This window comes from Heterocephalus glaber, unplaced genomic scaffold (assembly GCF_053883595.1).
Source record: "Heterocephalus glaber isolate CG9 unplaced genomic scaffold, H.glaber_assembly_v1.0 deba00000546, whole genome shotgun sequence".
Taxonomy (NCBI): domain Eukaryota; kingdom Metazoa; phylum Chordata; class Mammalia; order Rodentia; family Bathyergidae; genus Heterocephalus; species Heterocephalus glaber.
Window position 1 is genome coordinate 42,070,232 of NW_028258147.1, and position 25,632 is coordinate 42,095,863.

Below are 25,632 nucleotides of genomic sequence, written 5' to 3' on the forward strand. Positions count from 1 at the left end.
TAAAGGAATGTCTCTATATTCCCAGAGTATTAAAATATTTCTCAGATTTCCTTATCAGTACAGATAAAAGATGATTGCCAGGGTGACTCTGCTGGCACATAATTTTAGAATTGTTAAATTTAATTTAGCATAAGTCTGCAATTTAGAGAAACTTTCACTGGGGTCCTGCATGTATTTTTCATTCATTAGTAAGTTTTATATTTAGATTTTTATAACTTATTTTTAAAATACCACATAATAGCTCAGACCTAAAATGCCCACCAAAAGCTTCCTGCCTCAAAAGGTGATTTGATCATGGGGGTGCTACACTCATCAGAGGATTTATTCACTGAGGAACTCATAGTTGAATGTGCTCTTAGGAGGTAGGGCCTGGGTGGAGATGGTCACTGGGGACTGACCTGGGAGACTGTATGTTTGGGTTTTTTTTGGTACTGGGGATCGAACTCAGGTCCTTGCACTTGTGAGGCAGGTGGTGGCACCACTGAGCTAAATCCCTGGCCCAGGGAGGGTGTATTCTTGTCCCTGGCTCCTCTCTTTCAACTTTCTGTTTACCACCTTCTTACACCACACCATTTCTGTGTTGTATCCAGCTGACTATGAACTGAAACTGTGAGCCAAAATAAACCTCTCCTCCTTTAAGTGGTGGGGTGTCAGGCATTTTGTCCCAGTGATGGGAAAGTGGCCAATACATTCCAGTTTAGAAAATAAATAATAGAAGGCAATAGCTGTAAAATACCACTGTAAATAAAAATAAAATAAAATAATAAAACTATGTATATTATCCCAGAAGTGAAGGTGCTAAGCTTGTCTGTAGGTAAGACTTAGCATTACTCTTCTGATTGAGCCTGCTCTCACTGATGATGATCAGAAAAAGATGAACAAAATGTAAAAAAAAAAAACCAACTCGAAGACATCAGAAAACTACTAAAATGGTGAAGAATTTATAGGCCCACATCCAAAAGATAGGAATCCTGGAAATTGAGGGTTTTTTCCCTTCAGGACATTTTTCCAATAAAAGGATTGGTGGTTCTTTCAGCCGCTTTAATATGGGACAAAAGCTGGAGTCCAAGATCCATGAAGGGAAAGGTTCTAGTAAAACCACCCTTTTTATCTAAAGGATGATACCCTAGCAACAAGGGTGAGCTGAAAGCAAAATGGTCCTTCCTCAGACTGCACCCTAACTTCCAGCTGGATGATCCATAAAGATCTCAGGCTATGAAACTGGATTAAGGTAACACAAGATGGCACCAAGACCACATGCACCTGATTAAAACATAAAAATATTTACTGGGGAAAGATAATATCCCAGAACAATCTTTCAAATGAAATGTCCAGCATATACTCAGAGATACCCAGGCACACAAGTAGACTAAACAACATGAAGACTAGTAGAAAATTTAAGCAATAAATTATATTATAGGGACTTACAGGGATTCTGGATATTGGAACTAACAGATATAGATATCCAAATGACTAGACTTATTACATCTAAGTAAAAAAAATTTAGATAGAAAATTCAATAGGAAACTAAAAACTATAGACAAATGACACAAAAGACTTAAAAGGAAGAACCCAGAAAAATTTAGAATTGAGTAAGGTATAATAATTGAAATTAAGAATTCAGTAAATGAAATCTGGGGGTGGTGGTACCTGCCTGTAATTCCAGTACTTCCGGAAGCTGAGCCTGGAGGATTGAAATTTGAGCTTAGCCTGGGTGATTCAGAAATTTAGCATGATTCTGTCTCAAAATAAACAGTTAAAAAACAGGATATAGCCCCTGAGCTCAATTCCCAGTACCTGCCCCCTCCAAAAAAAAGAAAAAAAAATCAGCATGTAGACGAACTGAGTGTAACTCAGTGGTAATGCAGCTGCCTAATAGGTACAAGGCTGCAGATTCACTCCCCAGCACTGTAAAGCAAAAAACAAAGAAGTGAATGGGTTTATTATCAGATTTAATATCACTGAAAAAAGATTGCTATGAGAAAAAAATATCCAGAATGCAGCATAGTGAGGCAAGTAAATAAAAATTATAGCCTGCCCCACCCGCGTCCCGCCCCCACCCCGCGCTGAGCCAGGCTGATGCCCCACCCCCGTCCTCCGCCCGTGCCGTCTGTTGCCCGCGGGAGCCTTCCCCGCTCACTTGTCTGGGGTGCCCGGCCCTGCGGCTGCTCTCCTGCCGCCTCTGTCCTCCCCTCAGTCCCGCTCAGTCTAGCCCGGCTCCCGCAGGCCCCCCACCCGCCACCAGCGTTCCTATGGACAGAAGCACAGACATCTGCAGGAAAGACACTGCTGATCCTGTAACATGGAGGATTGTCTTCATACCTCATCTGAGAATCTGTCCAAATTGGTTAGCTGGGCCCACAGCCATGGGACCATTTGCAGCCTCATTCCAAACCTGAAACACTTGCTTTCTGAAGGTTCCCATGGGAACCTGACTGCAATGTGGGGCTGTAGTGCTGGCCATGCCTACCACTGGCCACTAACAGCTCCCTGCAGAGCTGGATCCCAAGAGAGGGTCTGTTTCCAAGACAACAGAAGTTTTAATTCTGATAGTTCCAGTATAATTGGGGTGACTTCTGAGACGCAGACTAGACCTGTTGAAAGATACCCTGGGAGACCAGTAAAAGCAGAGCTAGACTGTAACTGGACCAGAGACCCTTGTGACTTCAAATATTGCAGCAAGCCCTCTGAACTAGATGAAGCTGTAGAAGAGTATGAAGATGAAAACACCCTGTTTGACATGGTTTGTGAATCTTCTGTTACAAATGAGGATAGTGACTTTGAACCCCAATCCCAAAGACCTCAAAGCATCACTCGCAAAAGGCCTAGAATAGTCCCCTCTTCCCTCCATTCAGGCTCCCAGGTGCAGTTGGTTGATGAATACAGCTATGATGTCATCATCAAGAAAATCAAACAGGAGATTCCAGAAGATTATTACATTGTAGCAAATGCAGAGCTCACAGGATGGGTAGATGGACCAGCCCTATCCTTGACACAGATGGTAAAAGCCAAGCCTCAAACTCATGCTGGTCCCTCCTGCAAAGGATCTGCTAAGCTGATTCCCCATGCATCATCTGCCATCAGCATGGAGCTAGACCCACATGGTATATCTGCATCCCCTTCTGTGATCTCCAGACCAATCATCCCAAAGACTGCTAGGGTATCTCTGGCTTCACCAAACAGAGGACCCCCTGGTGCCCATGGCACCAACCAGCAGGCAGCCATGCAGATACCTGTGAGCACATCCCATCCAGACAAACAGATCAGTATTCCTTTGTTTGCCCTGCAGCTGCCTGGACAGGATGAGCAAGTTGCTTCTGAAGAGTTCCTATACCATATACCCAGCCAGGTCTCATTCTGTGAGGTATCCCTTTCTCCCTCAGTGAACACAAAGCCAGAAGTGAGCTCCAGTCAGCAGCACCCTCCAGTCGCTCCAACCATAACAACTGAAGCCACAGCACAGTGCACACCAGGTATGGCACATGAGGCGACCACAAGTCCCTCGGCCACATAACATCGGAGAATTCTGCACCATCAACACTTCTAAAACCATTGATTCAGTTTGCAAGGATTCCAACTTTTTTCAATCTGAGAAAGATAGAAATAATGAAATATATTACATCTGGGTGATAAAGGAAATTCATCTGAGTTAAGGCCATCCATTCAGTTGATGGACCTCAGGGCCGAGAGGACAGATATAAGATTGTGCTGTTGGTGCTGCATGACTAGGTTTAAGGTTGATATCTAACCTTAAGCAGTATTTTTTGTAGTAAAGTTACTTCTGAAAGTTTGTTTTTTAAAATGCTTTCCCATCAAAGCAAGGTATATTTAGTTGCTCTTGGAAGACAAATGATATTAGGTAAGACATATACTGACAGTAGATCTAATTTTTCCATATTTATTTATCTGAACCATTTTCATGTTGCCACATTTAGTAGGTGTGCTGGTTCAGAACAAGTTGGGTTTTTTTTAAGCAACAAACATTTTCAAAGGAAGAATTTGATCTTTTCTTTCAAAATTTAAAAGAATTAAGTAACTGGCATTTTTGGAATATGCCATCCTGACTGGAATAGGTTGAGAAGAGGGTGGAATAATTGAACAAGTATCCACACCTGTAATTCTAACATTTGAACGTCTTTAATTCCAACATTCAATCTTTATTTTATCTGGGATATTGTTATATAAAAGGAGTTTGAGTCCTATGCTTTTAGGTTCATGATTCAGATTAATAGGCCAGATGTAGAAACATGGACAAGGATAAACAGACATGCAGAAAATAGAGAAAGCAGAAATATTTTCTGTTTCTTTCAGTTCTTCTAAAAAAAAAGTTACATGTTTTTGGGAAAGCTTCCTAGAAGCCTGAGGCACCTATGCCTTTGCTTGAAACTTCCTAGAATTAAGTTGCTTTTAGAAACCTGACTTTTCAATTCAGCATCAACCTTAAGATCCCCAAAGGGAACTTTCAAATTATGATTTTTCTAGCATGGTCATGATGCATATGGCTGTAAAATAATGGATAAAATATACACTGAAAATATTCATATATTGATCTAAAATTATCCTCTTCTGTGCATTTTTTTCTTTTAAAAATAACAGCTTTACTGAGATACAATTCATACACCATAAAATCCACTCTTAAAGTATACACATCAGTGGTTTTTGTTATAGTCACAGAATTGACTATAAAGAAACCCCACACTCATTAGTGGTTACTATTCCCCTCTCTCCAGTCTCTGGCAGCCACTAATCTACTCCCTGTCTCTATGGATTTATTTATTCTATACATTTCGTATAAGGGGAGTCATATTATATAAACTTTTGTGACCACTTTCTTGCATTTAGCATCTTTTTAAGGTTAATCCATGTAATAGCATTTCTTTCCTTTTTATTGCCAAATAGTATTTTAATCTATGACTATACTGTATTTTATTTTTCATTATTTTTCATTTCATCAACTGATGGACAATTGGATTATTTCAGTTTTTGTCTATTGTAATGCTTCTATGAACATTTATACACAAGTTTTTGTGTAGGTATGTATTTTTATCTTGCTCTGGCAACTACCTAGGAGTGAAATTGCTGGGTCCTATTGGAACTCTGGTTAATTTTTTTTTTTTTTTTTTTTTTTTTGGTACCAGGGATCAAACTCGGGTCCTTGCGCTTGCGCAGCAGGCAGTGAAACCACTGAACTAAATCCCCGGCCCTTCTGGTTAATTTTTTGAGGAGCTGTTATACTATTTTCCAAAGCAGTTCTACCATTTAACAGTCTAACCAGTAATGTGTAAGGTTCCTGTTTCTCTACATTGTAACCAAATTATTTTCCATGTTTAAAAAATTATAACTATACGATTGGGTGTGTTAAATATTATGGTTTTGATTTGCATTATCCTAATGACTAATGATCCTGAGCATTTTTCATGTGCTTATTGGCCATTTGTGTATCTTCTATTGAGAAATGTCTATTCAAATCCTTTGCCCATTTTAAAATTAGGTTGTGTTTATGTATTTTGGATGTAAGTCCTTCATCAGATAGTTGATTTGCAGATATTTTCACCCATTTTATGGGCTTTTTCTTTCTTCATTTAAAAATGTTTATCAGTCATTCAATAATGATGTGGTCTTTGGCTAGTCTTTACATCACTATAAACATGATTTTTTATTAAGCTAGTGAAGATCTTTATACTAGGAGATCTGACTCTTGATTTGTGCCTACATATATCCCTCTTTTTTTTAAATAGAATACTCAACCTGGCATGATTTTCTACATTCTCAATTTATGTTTTAAGGATATAATTCAGAAATGTATTTTATAAAGTGGTCCAGTATCCTTAGTAAGAATGTTATTTATGTTGTTTCATATACCCTTCCACTAACTGATCCTATAAAGCAAGATGCGTAACACTGAGCTCTAAACCACATTTGAATGTCTTGTTATATAATAATTTAGCTAAGAAATTCAGCCTCTTTGAAAAATAAATAATTTTAATCTTTTTGCTCTGATGTAAGCCATATTCTTCCAGGTTTTTTCTTCACGTATTGAAATTATACTAATTACAATAGCTATGGAAACCAGGCATGGCCATGGATAGCACACAGGGTGAATATAATCATAAAACATGCTTTGACTTTACTCTCACTAGGGAGCTTAGCTTAGATAGGAGTTGAACCTTCAAGAAAAAGAGTGAAGAAAGAGTAATGGGAATTTCCAAAGGAAAGTCCTCATAATTTGATTCATTGTTCTGTGGAAGGATATCTTATTGCCATCATAGCATTAACTTTAGAGAAATTATTGGGACTGAACAGCAATGGCAAAAAAACAAAAACAAAAACAAAGCCTGGTAGATGTTTTTCTTTTGTGAGTGATATATAAAGTTTAATATAAAATTGACTCTTGTTTTCTAGAGCCCAAGCTAAGATCTGTGTTCTAAGTTTATTTTTTTAATTGATTTTATTGGTACACTTTTGATATATATAACGATCACATTCATCATAAGGAATTTGTATCTGTACATAATACATCTTGATTCTTCGTTTTTCCCCATTCCCCTCCCTGCCGTCAGAAACTCTTCTTCCTCTCCTTCTTTATAAGTTTAATTTATTTATTTGTGTTTGCATATTTACTTGTAGTAGATAATCCTCATTGTAAACTTAAGACTTAAAAAATGTAGAATTCATGTGTCTGTGAATGACTGTACAGATGGACCTCACACAGTTAATGTATAAAGCTCACTTGGGACTAAGCCAAAAAATATTCGTGAAAGAAGTCGCTAACAGCTAAATCATGTCTCTTTAAAAATAGAAACTCTAGAAGCTTGAGTCTTTATTAGATCATTGTAGAAATACTGCATATCTCTAAAGAATATTTTTAAATAAATAATTTGACAAATGACTTGAGTCAACCAGAAACAAAGAGAAATCATTCCATTTGTATAGTTGTACTGATGCCATTTAAATTCTACTCCCCTAGTGGAAAATCATCCTTATTTCTATTCTGAACTGAGTTTATAAAGTTATAAAAAGTTAATCACAGTGTGAATAAAATAATTTTCTTTTTTAAAATAAAAAAATTTTTTAAAAGATGAGATTAAGAAAAAAAACCTGGAGGACATGATGAAAAATAACCAAATATACATTTCACTAGGAAGAAAAGAAAAAAAAAGAAAAGTTGAGTCACAAAAAGTATTTGAAGGGATGATAGCTGAAAAATTTTAAACTGATTGAAGACATTATCATAGCCCAGATTCCTTGGTAAACAGAGCCTGAAGCTATTTATGAATAGAAATACCTTATTGGGACATGTCCTCATACAAAAGCCAGAATGAGATAAAAGTTGTATTAGAAAGAAAAAGAAGCTGTACAAATTTAAAGAAGGTGTTATACCAACGTGGCCTTCTGCTCGGAGCCAGATTGCTAGTCTCATAAGGAAACATCAAAGAAGGTATAAGAGCAGCTGGAACTTCAACAAGCTAGCTTAGGTGTTCAGAGAAGATTATTCCACAAGTCCCCTCTCCTACTGGGAAGAGCCTGCTACAGAGGATAGTAACTGCTATTGTCCAAGAAGTGGACCATGTGAGCACTGAGTGGAAACTACAGTATCTATGCCCCAGACCACTGGGAAAGCCCCAGGGCAGAACATGACACGATATAGCAAGTGCACAAGACAAAACACTGGCAGACTGTGGAAAAGTGTGATTAAGGACCAACCAGAGCAGCCACAGTGCAGGGCAGATATGAAGGAGGGGGTAACGTGGATCTGTGGAAATAAGCCTGGCCTGTGGATCTGGGGTAACCCACGAAGAAAATCTTCTGCAGACCTCAATCCAACCAATTCAAGGAACCCTAAAACCCAGGCAAGATAAAAAAAAAAAAAAAAAAAGGAAAACCCAGAAAAAAAAGGAAGGCGGGAAAAACAACTGAAATGACAGCTTACTTTTCAACAGAAGCAGTGGAAACCAGAAGACGGTGAAATACCATCTTTGATTAGCTGAAAGAAAACAACTGTCAGAGTTACTTTTAAAAAGTCAATAAATGGTGAAAATATCCTTTAGGAAAGAAGTGAGAATAAAGCTATTTCAAGAAAAATAGAGTGAGAATTCATCACCAGCAAGTCCATACCACAAGATTTAAAATGTGTTCAGGCAAAAAGAAAACAAGTTTGTGCAGAAGGTCAGAGATACACAAAAGAATGAAGACCAATGAAACTGCATAACAAGTGGGCTGGCATCTTAGTCTATTTGCTCCGCTATAACAGAATCTCTGAGACTGGGTAACTTATACAGAACGAAGTTACTTTCATTCTGGAAGTGGAGAAGTCTAAGGTCAAGGTGTCAACATCTGGCCTGAAGTGCTAAAGAAAGCTGGTCACTCCCAGGACCTCTGTTACAGCACCTTAGTCCTCATCTATGACCCCAACGCTTCCCTTAAGGCCTCAACTAACAATAGGGATGAATTTGAAATTCACTCTAATGCATTGCCTAAAACATAAGTTTGGGGAACGAATTCAGACCATAGCAGTTAGTAAATCTAAATGATAATTGCCATATAAAACAAAAATAATAATGTCTTGTGCAGTTTAAAATATTTAAGCAATTTACAATCAGAAGACAGTATATTTTACTTACTTAGCTCATCATTGCATTTTTGTATTTTAAAGAAAGCAGTTCCAGAGCTGTCTTGGTTAACATAACTATTGTGCTAACAGGGATATACATTATGTGTGTGTGTTAAGATAATTTAAATCATATGGATGTGTGCAGATGAGCTATCAATAAATTCATGTTAGAATTTTTAAAAATAAAAATAAAATATTTAAGCATTAAATTTAAAACCACAATTGTACATAAGTTGGGAAGGAGGTACATGGAGTTACAATGTAACTCCATTGGCTCTGAAAAACCTTCTGTCACACTGGAGTATGTAAAAGCATCAGTTAGCATTAGACACTAACAAGCCAGAAACTACAAATTGTAATCTTGAAGGCAACCACCAAGTAAAAGTTAAAGGTATACAGCTTCCTAGCCAAGAGGGATTGCAAATAGTTAGAAAAAAATATATCCCAAAGGGGCAAGAATGAGCTTAAAACTGGCAGAACCAATATAAAATTATTTGGTAGATTCAAAATCAAATATATCAATAATTATAGTAAGTATAAAGCATGTAAATATCCTAATTAAAACACAAAGATTACAGGCTACAGTAACAAGCCTCCGGGAGGAAAGTTTAGGTTTCATCTTTATGTAATCTATAACATGTATCTATTTTTTATTCCACGTGACAGTTCATCAAATATATGAACATGGCTACCTATTTTTTTATTTATATATCCCAATTTCTTCTTAATAATTTTTACATAATCACCGCCATCTTTCTATCCAGCCAGGCACAGTAGCGCATTCCCATAACCCCAGCACCAAGGGAGCTGAGTCAGGAAGATTAGAAGTTTGAGTCTTACTTAGGCAACTTGGCAACACCCTGTCTCAAGTTAAAAAGATAAAAAGGACTAGGGATGTGGCTCAGCACCTGTGAGTGCAAGCCCCAGTGGGACAATACAAACTAACAAATGGGCTCTTTGTAGTTGGCCCAGGTTGTTGAATTATTTTTGGAATCTTGCTTCAGTTATGTCATATTGGCAAATTTTTTTCTTTTTAGTTTCACACCCTTGGTAAATGATACAAAAAGAGTGCCATTTTCACTTTATTTCCTGATGAGAATATTGAATAGAATATGTCTGATGATGGTAATTCAAAACAGGTATTGGCAAGCTCTCTCCAAATTGACCTTGACTCATTCATCAGCATTCTGAAAGTATGCAGATTTAAACATTAATAAGTCTGCTGAGTAGCCAGCTCACATTTCTTCAACTCATCCCCAAAGTCAGCATGAGACACTTTGCAAGATGTCTTGCTGAAATCTATACATATCAGCTCTGAGTATTAGACTAGACCTAACCATCTCAGTAGTGATGAGAAACCTCATTTCAATTTGTTTATGGGGACAAAGAGGAAACTATGAAGAATACACCAGCCTTAGGTTAGAAAAAGTATTTAATTTAGTGCCATGAATAGACACTAAAACTCCTAGACAGTTGTTTTGTTTTGTTTTGTTTTTCTAGACAGTTTTTAAAGAGGAGCCCACATTGGAACGCACAGGATCTTTGAACCTCTAGAAAAACTCACTGTGGTCCCAAGTATGAATACTAGGCACATGTACCTTAGTCAAGGTAGGCTAAGTTCTCTATTATCTAAAGCTACAAAGAAGTCCATTCAGTCTCAGGGACTGAGGTAAGGATGCCCCCTGGAGCAGTTGCTTTTATCAGGACTCTGAGGTTTTCCTCCTAATTGGAATTACAGCATTGAGCTCCCTTCCTAGGAACCTGTGTGAGTCAGAATGCTTTCTGCTGTGCATAACAAAAACCCTGGCACAAACCACCTTAAAAAAATCCATTATCTTACCAAATCAAACTCTAAGGGGCTAAATTCATAAATTTAGTTAAGGTTAACAGAGCTCTATCATCTGCATCCCAGGAATTTTTTCTGTCATTGTACTTTGAAAGAAACATAGAGTACTAAAATGAACTTGGACTGTTTATCAGGGGTTGAATGGATGTTGATGAGTCAGCAGTTGTCCATGATAGGATTTTTGAAACTTGAGTGTATGGTAGAACTAGCTTTAAGTCAGTTTCTTCTCTTTCTTTTCTTTCTTTCTTTCTTTCTTTTTTTTTTAATTTGCTTTGTTTTGTTTTTTGAGACAGGGTCTCACTATGTAGTTCAGGCTGACCTTGAACTTGCAGTGAGCTTCCTGCCTCAGCCTTCTGAGTGCTGGGATTATAGGCATGCGCCACTATGCTCGGCTCTTCTCTGATTTTTGAGAGTCAACTTTAGGGCAACAAGATTTAAATTAAGCGGCCTAACAACACATCCAAAGGGGTGTAACTTTACCCCCATCCTACCCTATCTCTGTATAGTCCTAGGGATATCCTCCAATGCAGTAGTGACATAGTCTTTGAATTCTAATCAGAGATCTGAGTGTAGGTGGGGTAGGAGGGTTCTAGTTCCACATATACAATATTTGAGGAAGAAATACTTCATTCCTTTTGGAAGCTTGTAGCAGAAAATCTACCAGAAGCGATATCCATGTGCCTTTCTAGTTGGGAGTTAACCTAGCCTAATCTTGACAAACGGTAAAACACAAACCTCATGATTCTATATTGACTGTTCACTAATGTGTTTAGGAAAGAGAAGTGAACCTAATGAATGAAACTTATGGGGCATTGTTTTCATTAATTTATGCTATTCTTACCTTTGATCAGGAATATGTAAATGCTATCTAGATAATCTAGGCGATAATATTTTTCTTTATTTCTTAGCTGGTAAGGTGTTTTCAAAAGACAGGGAAATTTTTTTTCTGTGCTGATAGGGATTGTACCAAGGACCTTGTGCTCTTTAGGCAAGAAGTCTACCAGTGAACTAAACTCCCAACCCAGGGAAATATTTTTGATAACTCAATTTATCGTGTATATTATTTACAATGTATAAAATTACATGTATAAAATTTACAATGTATTCTAAAAGGAGAAATAATCATTCCAACTGAAATACTAATTTTACTGTAGAATGATTTCAATGTTCTTAGAAATGTACAATTGTCAGTCATGTGAGTTGCGCTTTCAAAGATGAGGTTTGAAAAGAAAAGAATTTCATTTCTAGAGTAAAAGGAGTATGTAACTTCTATTGACTTTAAGAATAAAATTCGCCTTCAGTTAAACAAATCTCATTCAAGCCACATATTTTCTGTCTAGTCTCCCTACCTTTGGATCACATATACATTTCAAAGACATAGACAGGGAGAACACTGGATTTGCATACAAATGTTAGCCCCTGTTCCAAAGTTAGCTACCCAATGCAGGAAAGCTATCTCAGGAGATGATATTTGAATAATGCAATCTTGGGATTAGAAAAGACCACAGATCTGATATTTACACTGCATTCTGTAAATAATTGCAAGGAAATATTTTGAAAATATTTCAATGCAAATACTTCAATGAAACTTTGAGACTCATTCAGCCCCCCACGTATAATTTATCTATCCCTTGTAGACTTTCTAGTTCATTCATTTAACAACTTTGATATGTACCATGCACACTCATGTAGGCATTGGGGATGCACGGTGAATGATATGGCCATCGTCTTTGTCCTTGGGGGAATTGCATTCTTAGGGAGAAGCAAAGATAACTAAAGGAATGAAACAGACACATGCAACTTCTAAGGATGACAGGACAAGGGAACAGGATTTCACAACAGACATTTATGTAGGAATGTGCTGTGGTTGAAGATGAATAGTGTCCCCCAGAGGTCCATGTGGTAAAGGCCTGGTACCCAGGGAGGTGCAATGGGGGGCTTTTGGGGATCTTGAGAAGGTGAGGCCTAGTGGGGGTCCATAGGCCTTTGGTAGTCTTCACGTGAAAGGAATTGGAGAATCCAGCTCATTCCAGACTTTCTGCTTCTTGCTTCATGAGGTGAGCAGTTAGGCTCATCCTGCCATTACCATGTAGTACCCTCACCAAAGGCCCACAGAAATGGGGCAGCCCAATCTTGGACTGGAGCCTCCAGAGCCATGAGCTCAGCAAACCCTTTCTCTTTATCAATTAATGCCTCAGGCATTTCATTATAGTAAAGTGAGGCAGTCAGCTTGAATACAAAATTCAATATGAGTGGGTCAGAGGACACTGAAGAGGTATTATTTGAGCAGAGACAGCAACGATGCAAGGGAGACAGCCATGCACATAAAAATCTTTATTCCAATAGGAATTATATTTGCAAAGGAATGCTGCAGCACTAGCACATTCTTGGTTGCTACTCAAAAATGTGTTTAATTGAAAAACTATGCATAAAACATGTATGATTGTAGATACAAAATATGGCCAAGTTTAATCCTGCCTCAGGATGCTATAGTGTGATATGTGTCTTGGGTGTTGCTAAGGATTTAAAGAAGAAATAAGAACAACTCTTTTTATTTCCTATTTTGTTAATCTTTAATTACTATAGCTTCATCAGATGCTCTTCATGCAAATGTGAGTATCTTTGGTTGCTTTCTTATTCTTTTCAAGTTACAGTACAAATTTACAATCAATAAAAAGAGCTTGTGTCTCATCATTCACAAATCTTAGACATACTACCATTTGTCAAACATTTTCATTTGTTGCTATTGTGACAGTGAAATTGTCAATAAAGTATAAAGTAAGTACATGTGCTATTGTCCAAATTATACTGGTTGGTAAGCTTCTACTACAATGAAACTAGGGGGGGTGCAGTGACACATGCCTGTAATCCCAGCTACTCAGATAGCTGACACAGGAAGATCAAAAGTTCAAGGCCAGTCTGGGCAACATAGCAAGACCCCATCTCAAAAAAAAAAAAGTACATACTAGGACACATTCCTGTCCCTAAGACTTTGTCCAATACTATTATAAAAATTTTAAGAATTTCATGAATAGTGTGGCTTTACAAATGTTAATATGAAAAGATTGATATAGAACATATTATTTACTTTCTCAGAAGATGAGGCAGAAAACGGCTCACAATTTTATTTTCTGAATACTCATTATTTAGCACCTGTAGTAACATCCTTATGAAGGGAAGCAAAGTCAATTAAGAAAAAGTACAGCCAGGCATGGGATTCATTCCTGTAATCCCAGCACTCTGGAAGGCTGGGGTAGGACACTCACAAGCCCAGCCTCAGCAACTTAGCCACTTAGTGAGAACCAATCTCAGAAAAGAAAAACAAAGGACATACCTCAGTGTGAGGGTCCTGAGTCAATCCCTGGTACTGAAAAAGAAAGGAAGGAAGGAGGAAGAAAAAAAGAAAGGTGGAAAGAAAGGCAGAAGGGGAGAGAGAGAGAGAGAGAGAGAGAGAGAGAAAATAGTTATATAATCTGGCACATTGAGGACAGTAATAAATGAGGGAAAAGTATAATGAGGATGATTCAGATATAAGTAGAGCCTCAAAAGGATTAAGAAAGGCTTTTTTTTCCTTAAGTTCTTTTATTGGTACATTTTAGGTATACAATACATTTACATTTGTCATTGGATGTTTGTACCTGTACATGATGCATCTTGGTTCTTATTTTTTCCCTGTTACCTGTGCGACCTTCACCCCTCCACCCTTCCCTATTTACATAGACTTCGTTTCCTTTTTTTTCTTTTCTCATAATTTTTCCTTTCCCTTCTTAAGAAAGGCTTCTTAAGAAATCTATTGGTATCTTTCAGTGTTTTTGCAAAAGTACTTGTGATGTGAAATTCAACTATGAAAGATGACATCTCATGTTATACTGCAAAAATCAATACTTGATTTATTCTTTATGAATTCTCTAATTCAGTACTTAGTTGAAATTACACCCTCAATTTCATTCACCTTTATCAGAGACCCCCATGGTGGGTTCCCATCTCCTGCTCAGTGCTGTGATGCATGGCGAGAAGACTCAGAGACAGAGTTAAAGAGACAGAGATACAGGGAGCCAGGATGGCCCATGCTTGTGCAAGACTGAACAAGCAAAGGCCCTGGACACCCAGAGCTGTCAATATTTACCGGTGACCTCATAGTTAGATTGAGGTAAAGGGGCTACGTGAGAGGACATGGAGTTACTATGGACACGTTACTGATGCAGGCAAGGCTTATAAAGGAAGAGACAAAGCATTCTTAAATTAGGAATGGAACAGACAAAATATAGGTTATGGTTAATAATTAACCTTGTCTTTTTAGTAAAGAAGGTTTTAACTCTGGGACTGGAATTTGGGTAAGAGTTACTCTGATCTCAGCACATAGGCTTTGGCCAGACTCAGATTTCAAAACAAGCCAATTATGGGGTTAATTCTTTACAGCCTGCACTGCTCACAGCCTGCTTTGAGCATAATCAATAGGGTGGTCCCCCACACAACATAAAATGCTTACACATTTTCATTTTATATTTTGTGTTAGTTTTCCATCGCTGTAACTAAGTACTTGAGCCTGCATCATTTGTAAAATTAAAAAGTTGTTTTATTAACTCACTGTGCTGGAGGCTGACAGTCCAAACAGCATGTCACCAGCTCTGTTGAAGGACCCCATTTGGTGTGTCACATCCTGGTGGGTGGTATCACTGTGGGAGAGCATGTGTGGTGGATTAACTTATGGTCAACTTGTGACGCCCAGATGAATTGAATCAGTGTGATCTGGGCATGGAGGATCCACCTGAGGATTGTTGCCAATAGCCATAAAAAGAGAACTGAAGGGGAAGATGGGGCCTATTGATTTTCTATAAGAAGCTTGCTAAGGCTGGTTTTCCTGATGTGAACTTGGCTGTTCTCGTTGGAGGAGGAGCTCAGGGCCTCACTGTCTCTGGGAATGGTTGTTGTTCTCCTCAGGAGAGCTCTGATCTTCAACATGAGCATCACTTCCTGGCTCCAGGATAGATCCTTTCCCCACCTGCACAGGTTTTCTGGCTTCAATCACTGGCCTTTGGGCCTTCCAGGTGCATATCCTCAATATGGACAAGCATGACACATTGCTATTGGTTCTAGGCCACTGGCTGGACTGATAGAGATCATTGCTTTGGGCTCTGGGCCTTTAGCTGGACTTGTGTGGGACATTGCTGTGGAATCCAGGTCCTTGGCTGGGTTCTTTAGGCCTCGAGTATGTGGCTAATCTCTTGCATCCCTCTGTATGACTTTTTGGGTAGATATCATAAAATAATCCTATAAACTGTCCTGTATTAAATCTAATTCCCTTGCAGAGCCCTGACTGCACAGCATGTGAGACAATGAAGATCACATGGTGAGAGAGTAAACCAGAGATAAGAAAGCAGCCACGCTTGTTCTTTACAGCTACCCTCTAGAGAGAGCTTCCTGGGATCCTACAAGAAGTGCAGTCATTCCTCCCAGGAGCAGAACCCTTAAAGACCTAATTGCTTTTCATTAGTCCCACCTCTTAAAGGCTCCACCTTTTAACATTGCCACATCTTCCAACATATGAACCCTGGGGGATGCCCTCAAACTACATCAAAATCACAGCATATTTCAAGGCCAACTTCCAATAAAAACTTACTTTCACTATTTCTATGTTCTCAACTTTATCTCACACTGAGCAATCCTTTTCCAGTATTAGTTATTATTGATTACTGAAAAACTAATACTACTATATTAGTCAGCTTTTTGTTGCGGTGACCAAAATACCCAAGAACCCACAACTCAAAGGAAGAAAGGTTTGATTTTGGTTCATGTTGCAGAAGTTTCAGTTTATGGTCAGCTGGCTTCAACACATAAACATCATGGTGGAGGGGCCTGGCAGTTGGGAAGCTGAATACAGGGGAAGAACACAACAGAAGAAGGGACCAAGGACCAGTTATAGTAGTGTGGTTATGCCTCCTGACCCACCCAGACACACCTGGAGTGTGCTTTACAAATCTCCTGGGTGACTCTCAAGCTGATCAAGTTGACAGCCCATCTTAACTGTCACAACTATTTTACAAAGAAGCTCACACTAGAACAGCTTCTCACATGAACCAATAGCCTTCGTTCTGTCTTAACAATTAGAAAATGACCGAGGTATTTGTCATATAACTGATAAAGGGACAGGTGAAAGGAGCCACGGTATGTGTCTGAAAATTACTTCTATTTAAAGTTTTACTCAAGTACCTTTTCCTCAACCGCAGCAGGAACTAGGAGAGCTAGTGTGCCAAAATTGCCATTCCCCATGTGTGACAGTGAACTGATTGTGTCAACTTGAGTAGGTAATGCCGAACTAATTTGGCTCAGCATAGTTCTGGGTGTGGAAGACCAACCTAGGGAGGATTTTCACCAGAATGCTATAAAAGGGAAATGAAGGAAAATTTGCTTCTGTGTTTTGGAGGAACCTTCACTTTGGATGTCATCTTCTGGCTTCCAGCGCAGACTCTTCAGTCTCCAGCGCAGATCCTCTGGCCTCCTGATACAAACTTGCATGGACACTACTGTGAGCCCCAGGTCTTCAACTGGATCCTTCAAATCTCCAAGGCACAGACAGACATTTTGCATCTTCCACACCTGACTCTGGGTGGCCACTGTAAGCTAATCTTGTAAATTCTTATGTATTTGTATATCTTGCATTAAATCTGCTTTTCTAGTAAGCACTGACTGATATACCACATATTATCCCATACTTATAAACCCAACTGCAACCGCTGCTTCCACTTGTCCTTCTTGACTGCTATAATTTTCCAGTGGTGTCAGAGGCTTGACCCTCATTGACCCTAGGGAAGAGGAAGTTGGGCATTGATTAAGAACACTGTCATAGTCCTGTTTCATAGTTGTATATGGGTGATGAAAAATCCTTTATGTATTGTTAATTTCCTTGCTCTTCTTTGTTTTCTTCTTAGTTATCAAATACTTACTATGGTTTAGACTGAGTGCTTGTGTCTCCTTAGAGTTCCTATGTTGAAACCTAATCCTAAGCATGATGGTTGTAGGAGGTGGGGCCTTTGGGCAGTGATTAGGTCATGAGAATGGAGCCCTCATGAACAGAATTAGTGACATTAAAAGAGGAGATTCTGCTCCTTGGCCTTTCTGCTATAGGAAGATCAGCAGTACATGATCCAGGAAGCAGCCCTCACCAGACACAGAACCTGCTGGGGCCTTCATGTTGGACTCTCCCTTCCAGAATTGTGTGAAATGAATTTCTATTCTTTTTAAGCCACTCAGTCTAAGCTATTCTGTTAATGCAGTCTGAATGAACCAAGATAATTCAGGAATAGAACTAGCTATATTTCAAACACTTCATACCTTTTAATCAATTTATTTAATTCTCAAAATTGCCACACAAGGTAGGTCCTGTTGCTATAAACCCAACTTTTTAGCAGTGGCAACATCTATAGGCCAACTTAATGGCAGAACAGCAATATGGACACAAAGAGTTTCTGACTCCAAAGCCTGTGCTCTTAAGACTTCAAGCTTTACACCCTCTCCTTCTATGCTCTTGCTTCTAATTTGAAATACTCTTCTGTAAGCAGATGTTACTTTTGCACACATACAGAATAATAGGCTTGAACTAACTCTCACTCAGGTCTGTTGCTCTATAGAATATGCTGTCATTCATCAACAAGCCAGAGAGAAATTTCAGATATCACAATATAATGCATCAAGTAAAAGATTCTGATTAAATGGTAGTTTTTCTCACTCCTTCTGGGAACTGCCTGAATGGCTATTTATGTATACTCTAAAACTCTGAATTCTAGGCTCTCCTAATTGATGCCCAGTGGACCTGAGATGGGATAAAAACCACTTGAACTGCTGGTTGCTGTAAAGGAACAACCTTTGGAGGCCTGGCCCAGCAGCACATTCCTTTGGCACTGTACTCACTCAATGTTTTCTTTTTTTGGACATATTCTTAGCTAGACCTATTGCATTCATTACTCTGTTTTATTTTTTCTCTCTGTTCACTTAATTAATTGACTTTCAGTGTTGGTTTTACATTGTCAGGGTTTTATTTGGAATTAATTAATTTTGTGGTACTGAAAATTGAACCTAGGGCCTTTGCACTAGCTACATCTCTAGTCCCCCTTTCTCCACTTTTTAAAAAATCTTTGAGAAAGGATCTTATTAAGTTGTTAAGTTGCCCAGGCTGGGCTGGAACTTGTGACCCTCCTGCCTCAGCCTCCCATGGTGCTGGAATAATAGGTGTGCGCCACGATGCCTGGCTTGTTTTTATTGTTTTATTTTATTTTTGTTATATAACCAATTCATTTCATTCTCCTTTTAATTTTTTATTTTAAAATTAAAATTGTGCCTGTTATTACACTTATTTTTACACTACTTCTGTCATTTTATCTTTCTTTCTTGTTTTTTTGTTTTTGGTACCGGGGATCGAACTTGGGTCCTTGCGCTTGAGAAGCAGGCGGCGGAACCACTGAGCTAAATCCCCGGCCCCATTTTATCTTTCTTTATATATCTCTTTTTGCCATTTTTTAGCATGTGGAGGATTCAGAACCCAGAGGGTTCAAAACCCAGTGTGAAAACTAGTTTAAGAAGAAAACATCTGGCATTCAACAGATATGGAAAAAGCCTTCTTGGAGCTTGTCTTGCCTGACAGAAAATAGTAATTTTGGGGAAATGAGGTTACCATCAACCCTCTCTTTGAGGGAGTTTCTCACCCACAAAGATGAAAGCCACTTGCTCCTGCATAGACAAACATCATCACAAACTTTCTTATTTCTCAAACATCTTTATGTCTTTCCTAAAGAAATATATTTGTTCTTCCCATGTAAGTCTTTTTTCCATCCTTCTCTTCCTAAGTTTGGAATATAGGCTTCTAAATGCAGCCTTTTGGTGAGCTAGCTAATTTTTTTGTTAGCCTCTATATGTGTACAAATAAACTGTTTATTTCCCCTGCGAATCTGTCTTTTGTCAGTTTAATTCACAGAACCCCAGATCACTAACCTAATAGGGCAGAAGAAAAGTTTTTCTTTCCCTAAAAATGCTGCTCAGATAGTTTTGTAGATATCACTACTTAGAGGAGTGCTTGGTACAAAACAGATGCTGAAGTATTTACTGAGTTAGCTAAGTAATAACAATAATAGAAAAGGCATCAGAAGCCAGGCATGATGGCAGTACATTCCTATAACCTTGACACTCCAGAGGCTGAGGCAGGAGAATTGCTGGAGTTCAAGGCCAGCTTGGACTACACGACAAGACCCTGCTGCAATCCCTTTTCTCCCTAAAGCCTCAGAACTGACAAATGAGTGGAGTTTAGGATGGGTTGGTGAACTTGATACTCAGAGATAATTTTTCTTTTTAATTTTTCTCCTATTGGGTAGAGAAAGGCTAAAACCATGTAAAGATTCCAGGGATTGTTTTTAGAGATCTATGTGGTAGAGAAAGTTTCTACAACATAAATGCAATCGGCCATCAGTGAAACAAAAAAGATATGCAGATGTGAACATTCTATGCAAAATTCATAAAGAATAGCCATTTAAGCATGGCCATATCTTTTTGAGTCTACCTTGATTTCCAGAAAGGATCAACTGCAAAGTCCTTGTTGATATCTAAGTTATCTGTTTCCATTGTAATTCATGTGTGTGGAAGTTATGTCTTATATCTTAGATTTCTCCCGGATCTAGAAGTTAAAAATTCTTTAGTATAATTTCAGAGATTCCAACACTTGAGTACTGCTCTTATAAGATCTTTCTTAACTCTAAATTTCATATACAGTGGTACCTAGGTCTATGAACACTTTTGCTTGCAAACAATTTGGTTTGCAATCAGAAGTGTTTGGAAAAATTTTATTTTTGTCCACAAACTCTCCATCGGGTGACAAAAATCCACAGCCTTCTTTCCCACACAAGCACCAACATGGCCATCTTTTCCAGAATCCTAGAATGAACTAAGTTTGTGAACTGAGGTACCACTGTATTGATATGGCTGCAGCAATCCTGATTCCTGAACATCCCAAGGAGAAAAAGACTACAGCCATATTAAAAGTTACCAATCATAGTTTGGAACCAATGATCTTACCTCCACTCAATTCCCAAAATACCTTATCTGGATAACTGACAAATTATTTTGCTCTTAATTTTGTGAGAAATATTCTAAAGTGGGTTTCATTGTAGATACTTCGTTATCTACTTCTTCCAGCTTTGAGTCATAGTCCTTTTTATAATTTCACATTGTACAGAGCCCACCAAAAAAATGTATACATCAGGAAAAGAAAACCTTGGGAAAAAAGATGTATAAATATTTTACTACCGAATTTATTGAGATATTATGAGATAAATACAAGTTACCTTTGGCCTCTACAATTGCAAGAGGTAGTCAAAGTGGTGGCCATTGGCTTCCAGACATAGTACGGTCAACTCCTAAAGTGTGTAAATATATTTTTGGTGGACTCTGAATATTCTGATTTAATACCAATGAGAGTAAATCCTATTTGTGTTCAAGTATATTTAAGAATAGCTGGCACAGAATCATGGAAACCTACTATTCTATAAATAACCAAATTCTCTTTGAGACTCTGTGTGTGTGTGTGTGTGTGTGTGTGTGTGTGTGTGCGCGCGTGCGCCATGTGTGTGGTACTGTGGATTGAACCCAGGGCCCCATACATCATATGTGCTATGCAAATATTCTACCACTGAGCTGCATTCCAAGCCCTTTATTTTTTGTGGTATTTTTTGAGACAGGGTCTCACTTTGTAGTTCAGGCTGGCCTTGAACTCACTATGTTGCCCGGGCTGGCATCAAACTCACAGCAATTCTTTTACCTCAGCCTCCCTACTGCTGGGATTACAGGCATGCACCACCATGCCCAGGCCTAGCCCTTTTTATTTCAGTTTTTGAAAAAAGGGTGTCACTAAATTGCCCAGGCTGGGCTCGAATTTATAAACCTCCTGCATCAGCCTCCCAAGTAACTGGATTACAGGCATATGCTATCCAGCCTGGGTCTAAATTTGTTTTTAAATTTTGACAGAGTTGTCTAAACACTTCATATATATGTGTTATGCTGGTTAAAGTGACATTTCATATTTCCTTTCTAAAAGTTAAACATGACCATTTAAAACTTTTTTAAAAGTCATGTCTAAAAGATGAGAGAAATTTACAAGCTTATGCATCATGTAAGGACTTAGACTTTTGGTTCAATTTATTTTAGAATAAAAGGGACTTTACTTTATCTTAGCATTGACAGTCATAAGAGACATAATACAGATTGTCCTGTATCTGAAAAGCTGCTTTATGGGCAACTGGAAATAATTTTTTTCCTCATCTTTGCTTGGTATTTGTAAAGTACAGATGCTGAAGCACCTTGATAGTTTTGTAAACTCAAGTCACTGGAATGGATTATTGAAGAGATACAGCATAAAATACAGGTCTTTTGCTCAAAGATGTTTGAAGATGGGATCAGCAGCTATAAGACTGAATGTGACATAGTAAAGTACTAAAACTTCACTGTTAGTGCTGAGATAAATAGCCTTCTAGACAATGTGGTCATGTGGTACTGAATAACCACAATATCAAATCACTGAGAAGAGTGTTACAGTTCATAAAACCTTGTAAGCACATTGCATTAGGGACGGTGGGGTTTGACATGTTCAGGACACTTGCTATGGATCAGTTCTAAAAATCTCCCCCGAGACGCTTGTGCTGAGAAGGGAGGCTTTTGGAAAATAATTGGATCGCGAGGGTGCTGTGCTTATCAGTGGATTAATCTGTTTGTGACCATCTAACTGAATGAGTGTTAGGAGGTGGGTCTTGGTTGAAAGAGGCAAGTCAGGAAGGGGCTACCAGGCTGCCATCCATCCAGCCGCTCCTGGCCCAGAGGTAGGGTCTTCTGAGCTGCCATCCCACTGCTCCTGGTCCAGAGGGAGGGGCGTCCCAGCCACCATCCCTCCCACTGCTCCTGGCACAGAGTATGGGCTTCGGAGCTGCCATCCCACTGCTCCTGGTCCAGAGGAAGGGGCTTCCCGGCCACCATCCCTCCCACTGCTCCCAGCCCCTGTACAACCTCTCCCAGCTCAGAGGAGGTGAGCCGCTCAGGCGCCAACAGCACCCCCCGCCCACCCACCCCCAGTCAAAATGAGAAAACACGTAAATAAGTCTCAAAACCAGACTTCCAGATCACCTACAGCAACCCCAAAGGGAAATGAGACGGAACACTCTGATACTCAAACACCTGGACCCACTGAACTGGCAACAAAAGGGGATCTGGAAAAAATGAAATCAGAAATAATTTCTCAGATAACAGGAGAAATTGTGCCCCGAGTGCAAGACATGATTAATAAATCTAGAGAGGAGCTCAGGAACATGATGGAATCCCAACATAAGAAACAAATGGAATCCATAAAACAGATGCAAATAGATTTCCAGGACATGAAAAACTCCATTGAAAGTCTACACAGCAGAATGAGCCAATGTGAGAACAGAATTTCAGATATAGAAGATAAGATTGCAATTAGTGACCAAGAAAAGAAAAATTGCTTCAAAATTCTAAGGGAACATGAGAAATCAATCCAGCAGCTGCTAGACGATGCAAAGAAGAATAACATAAGACTAATTGGGCTCAATGAAGAAACAGGAGAGAGTAGAGATGACATAAAAAAATCTCTTCACAGAAATAATGGCAGAAAACGTCCCAAGCAGGGGAAAAGAACTTGACATACAGATAAGTGAGGCATATAGGACTCCAAATAGCCTTGATCAAAAACAATCTACACATAGGCATATAATTGTTAAGATTCCAGAAACTCAACAGAAGAACAACGTTCTACAAGCAGTTAGAGAAAAGAAACAAATCACATACAAAGGAAAGCCCATCAGAATCACAGCAGATGTCTCAACACAAATCATCAAGGCAAGAAGAGCTTGGAGTGACATATTCCAAGCCCTAAAAGAAAACAGCCTCCAACCCAGATTGATATACCCTGCAAAACTATCTTTCAAAATGGATGGAGAAATAAGATACTTTCATGACAAAGAGCACCTTAGGAACTTCTCAAATACCAAACCAGCAATCCAAAGAATTTTACACAATATCCTAGGAACAGACATTGAGGATCACAACCCCAGAAACCAAAGCAGAATGAACCCATCTGGCATGACAAGAAATTAAATGTAAAGGGGGAGAACCCAACAAAAAGAAAAAGTCATGGCAATGACAAGTCAATACGTTTCAGTTATAACCATCAACGTTAATGGTCTCAATTCACCAATCAAAAGAAATAGACTGGCAGAATGGGTCAAGAAGCAAAATCAAACAATATGCTGCATACAAGAAACACACTTAATTCAAAAGGAAACTCATAGACTGAAAGTTAAAGGGTGGAAAACAATACTCCATGCGACAGGAACCCCCAAAAAAGGAGGAGTAGCTATCCTCTTTGCAGATCAAGTAGATTTCAAACCAACACCAATTAAGAGAGATGAAGAAGGACACTACATCCTTGTAAAGGGAACAATCCAAGAGGAAGAGATGACAATCATAAATATCTATGCACCAAACACTCGTGCACCCAACTATATAAAACAAATACTAACGGACATGAAAAGTCATATATGTACTAATACAATTGTAGTGGGGGACCTCAACACCCCACTGTCACAAATAGATAGATCAACTAGACTAAAAATAAGTAATGAAATACGAGAACACAATCAAACTCTTGAACAAATGAAATTACCAGATGTTTACAGAGTGTTCCACCCCACAAAATCAGAATACATATTCTTCTCAGCTGCACATGGGTCATTCTCCAAAATAGACCACATACTCACACATAGAACATGTTTAAATAAGTGCAAAGGAATTGAAGTTATCCCCTGTATATTATCAGACCATAGTGCGATGAAATTGGAGATCCATAGCAAAAGAAACTAGAAAAATTTCATAAACACGTGGAAATTGAACAACACACTTCTGAATAACCAATGGGTCACAGAGGAAATTAAGGAAGAAATCAGACAGTTCCTTCAATTAAATGACAATGACAATACAACATATTGGAATCTATGGGACACAATGAAAGCAGTCTTACGAGGGAAATTCATAGCAGTGAATACGTATATTAGGAAAACAGAACGAGCCCAACTAAACAACCTGATGCTGAATATCAAGCTTCTAGAAAAAGAAGAGCAGGACAAACCCAAAGCCCATATAAGGGAGGAAATTATAAAGATCAGAGGAGAAATCAATGCAATGGAGACTAAGAGAATGATACAAAAAATCAATAAAGCCAAGAGTTGGTTCTTCAAAGAATCAACAAAATTGACAAACCCTTAGCCAACCTTGTCAGAAAAAGGAAAGAAAAGGCCCAAATCCATGCAGTTAGGAATGAAAAGGGTGAAATTATAACAGACCCAGCAGAAATCTAGAGGATCGTCAATACCTACTTCCAGAACCTATATGCCAATAAGATGGACAACACAGAAGAAATGGACAGATTCCTAGATACATATGAATTACCAAAGTTGAATGAAGAAGACCTAAAAATTCTGAACAGCCCAATATCAACCAATGAAATTGAAAATGTAATTAAAAACTTATCAACTAAGAAAAGCCCGGGCCCTGATGGCTTCACTGCTGAATTCTACAAGACATTTAGAAAGGAACTACTGCCACTACTGTTTAAACTCTTCAATGAAATTGAAAAGGAAGCAATACTCCCAAATTCATTCCTGGAAACAAGCATCACCTTGATCCCCAAAGCAGAGAAAGACCCAACCAAAAAGAAGAACTATAGGCCAATCTCACTAAAGAACATAGATGCAAAAATCCTACAGAAGATACTGGCAAATAGAATGCAGAAGATCATCAAGAAGATCATACAGCCTGATCAAGTGGGATTCATCCCAGGGATGCAGGGATAGTTCAACATACACAAATCAATGAATGTAATACACTATATCAATAGAGCCAAGGACAAAAACCATATGATTATCTCCATAGACACAGAAAAAGCATTTGACAAAATCCAACATGCATTTTTGATAAAAACCCTACAAAAAATTGGAATAGATGGTCTCTACCTCAAACTGATAGAAGCCATCTATGAAACACCAACAGCCAATATCATACTAAATGGTCAAAAACTGAAATCCTTCACACTAAAGTCAGGAACAAGACAAGGATGTCCACTATCACCACT

General features: G+C 38.6%; 1 protein-coding gene and 1 pseudogene across 1 annotated transcript in view; both read left to right on the top strand.

The window, feature by feature from the left end:
- Positions 1-18,436, top strand: part of LOC147829704 (uncharacterized) — a 54,809-nt gene extending 36,373 nt beyond the window's left edge. Inside the window, exons 4-5 of the mRNA XM_087204501.1 lie at positions 16,882-17,073; positions 18,242-18,436. Coding sequence (XP_087060627.1) covers positions 16,882-17,073; positions 18,242-18,255 — 206 coding nt within the window. The 3' untranslated portion in view covers positions 18,256-18,436. The remainder of the gene's footprint in view (positions 1-16,881; positions 17,074-18,241) is intronic.
- LOC101708274 (uncharacterized protein KIAA1958 pseudogene) lies at positions 2,224-3,624 on the top strand (annotated as a pseudogene).
- Positions 18,437-25,632: the final 7,196 nt, after the last annotated feature.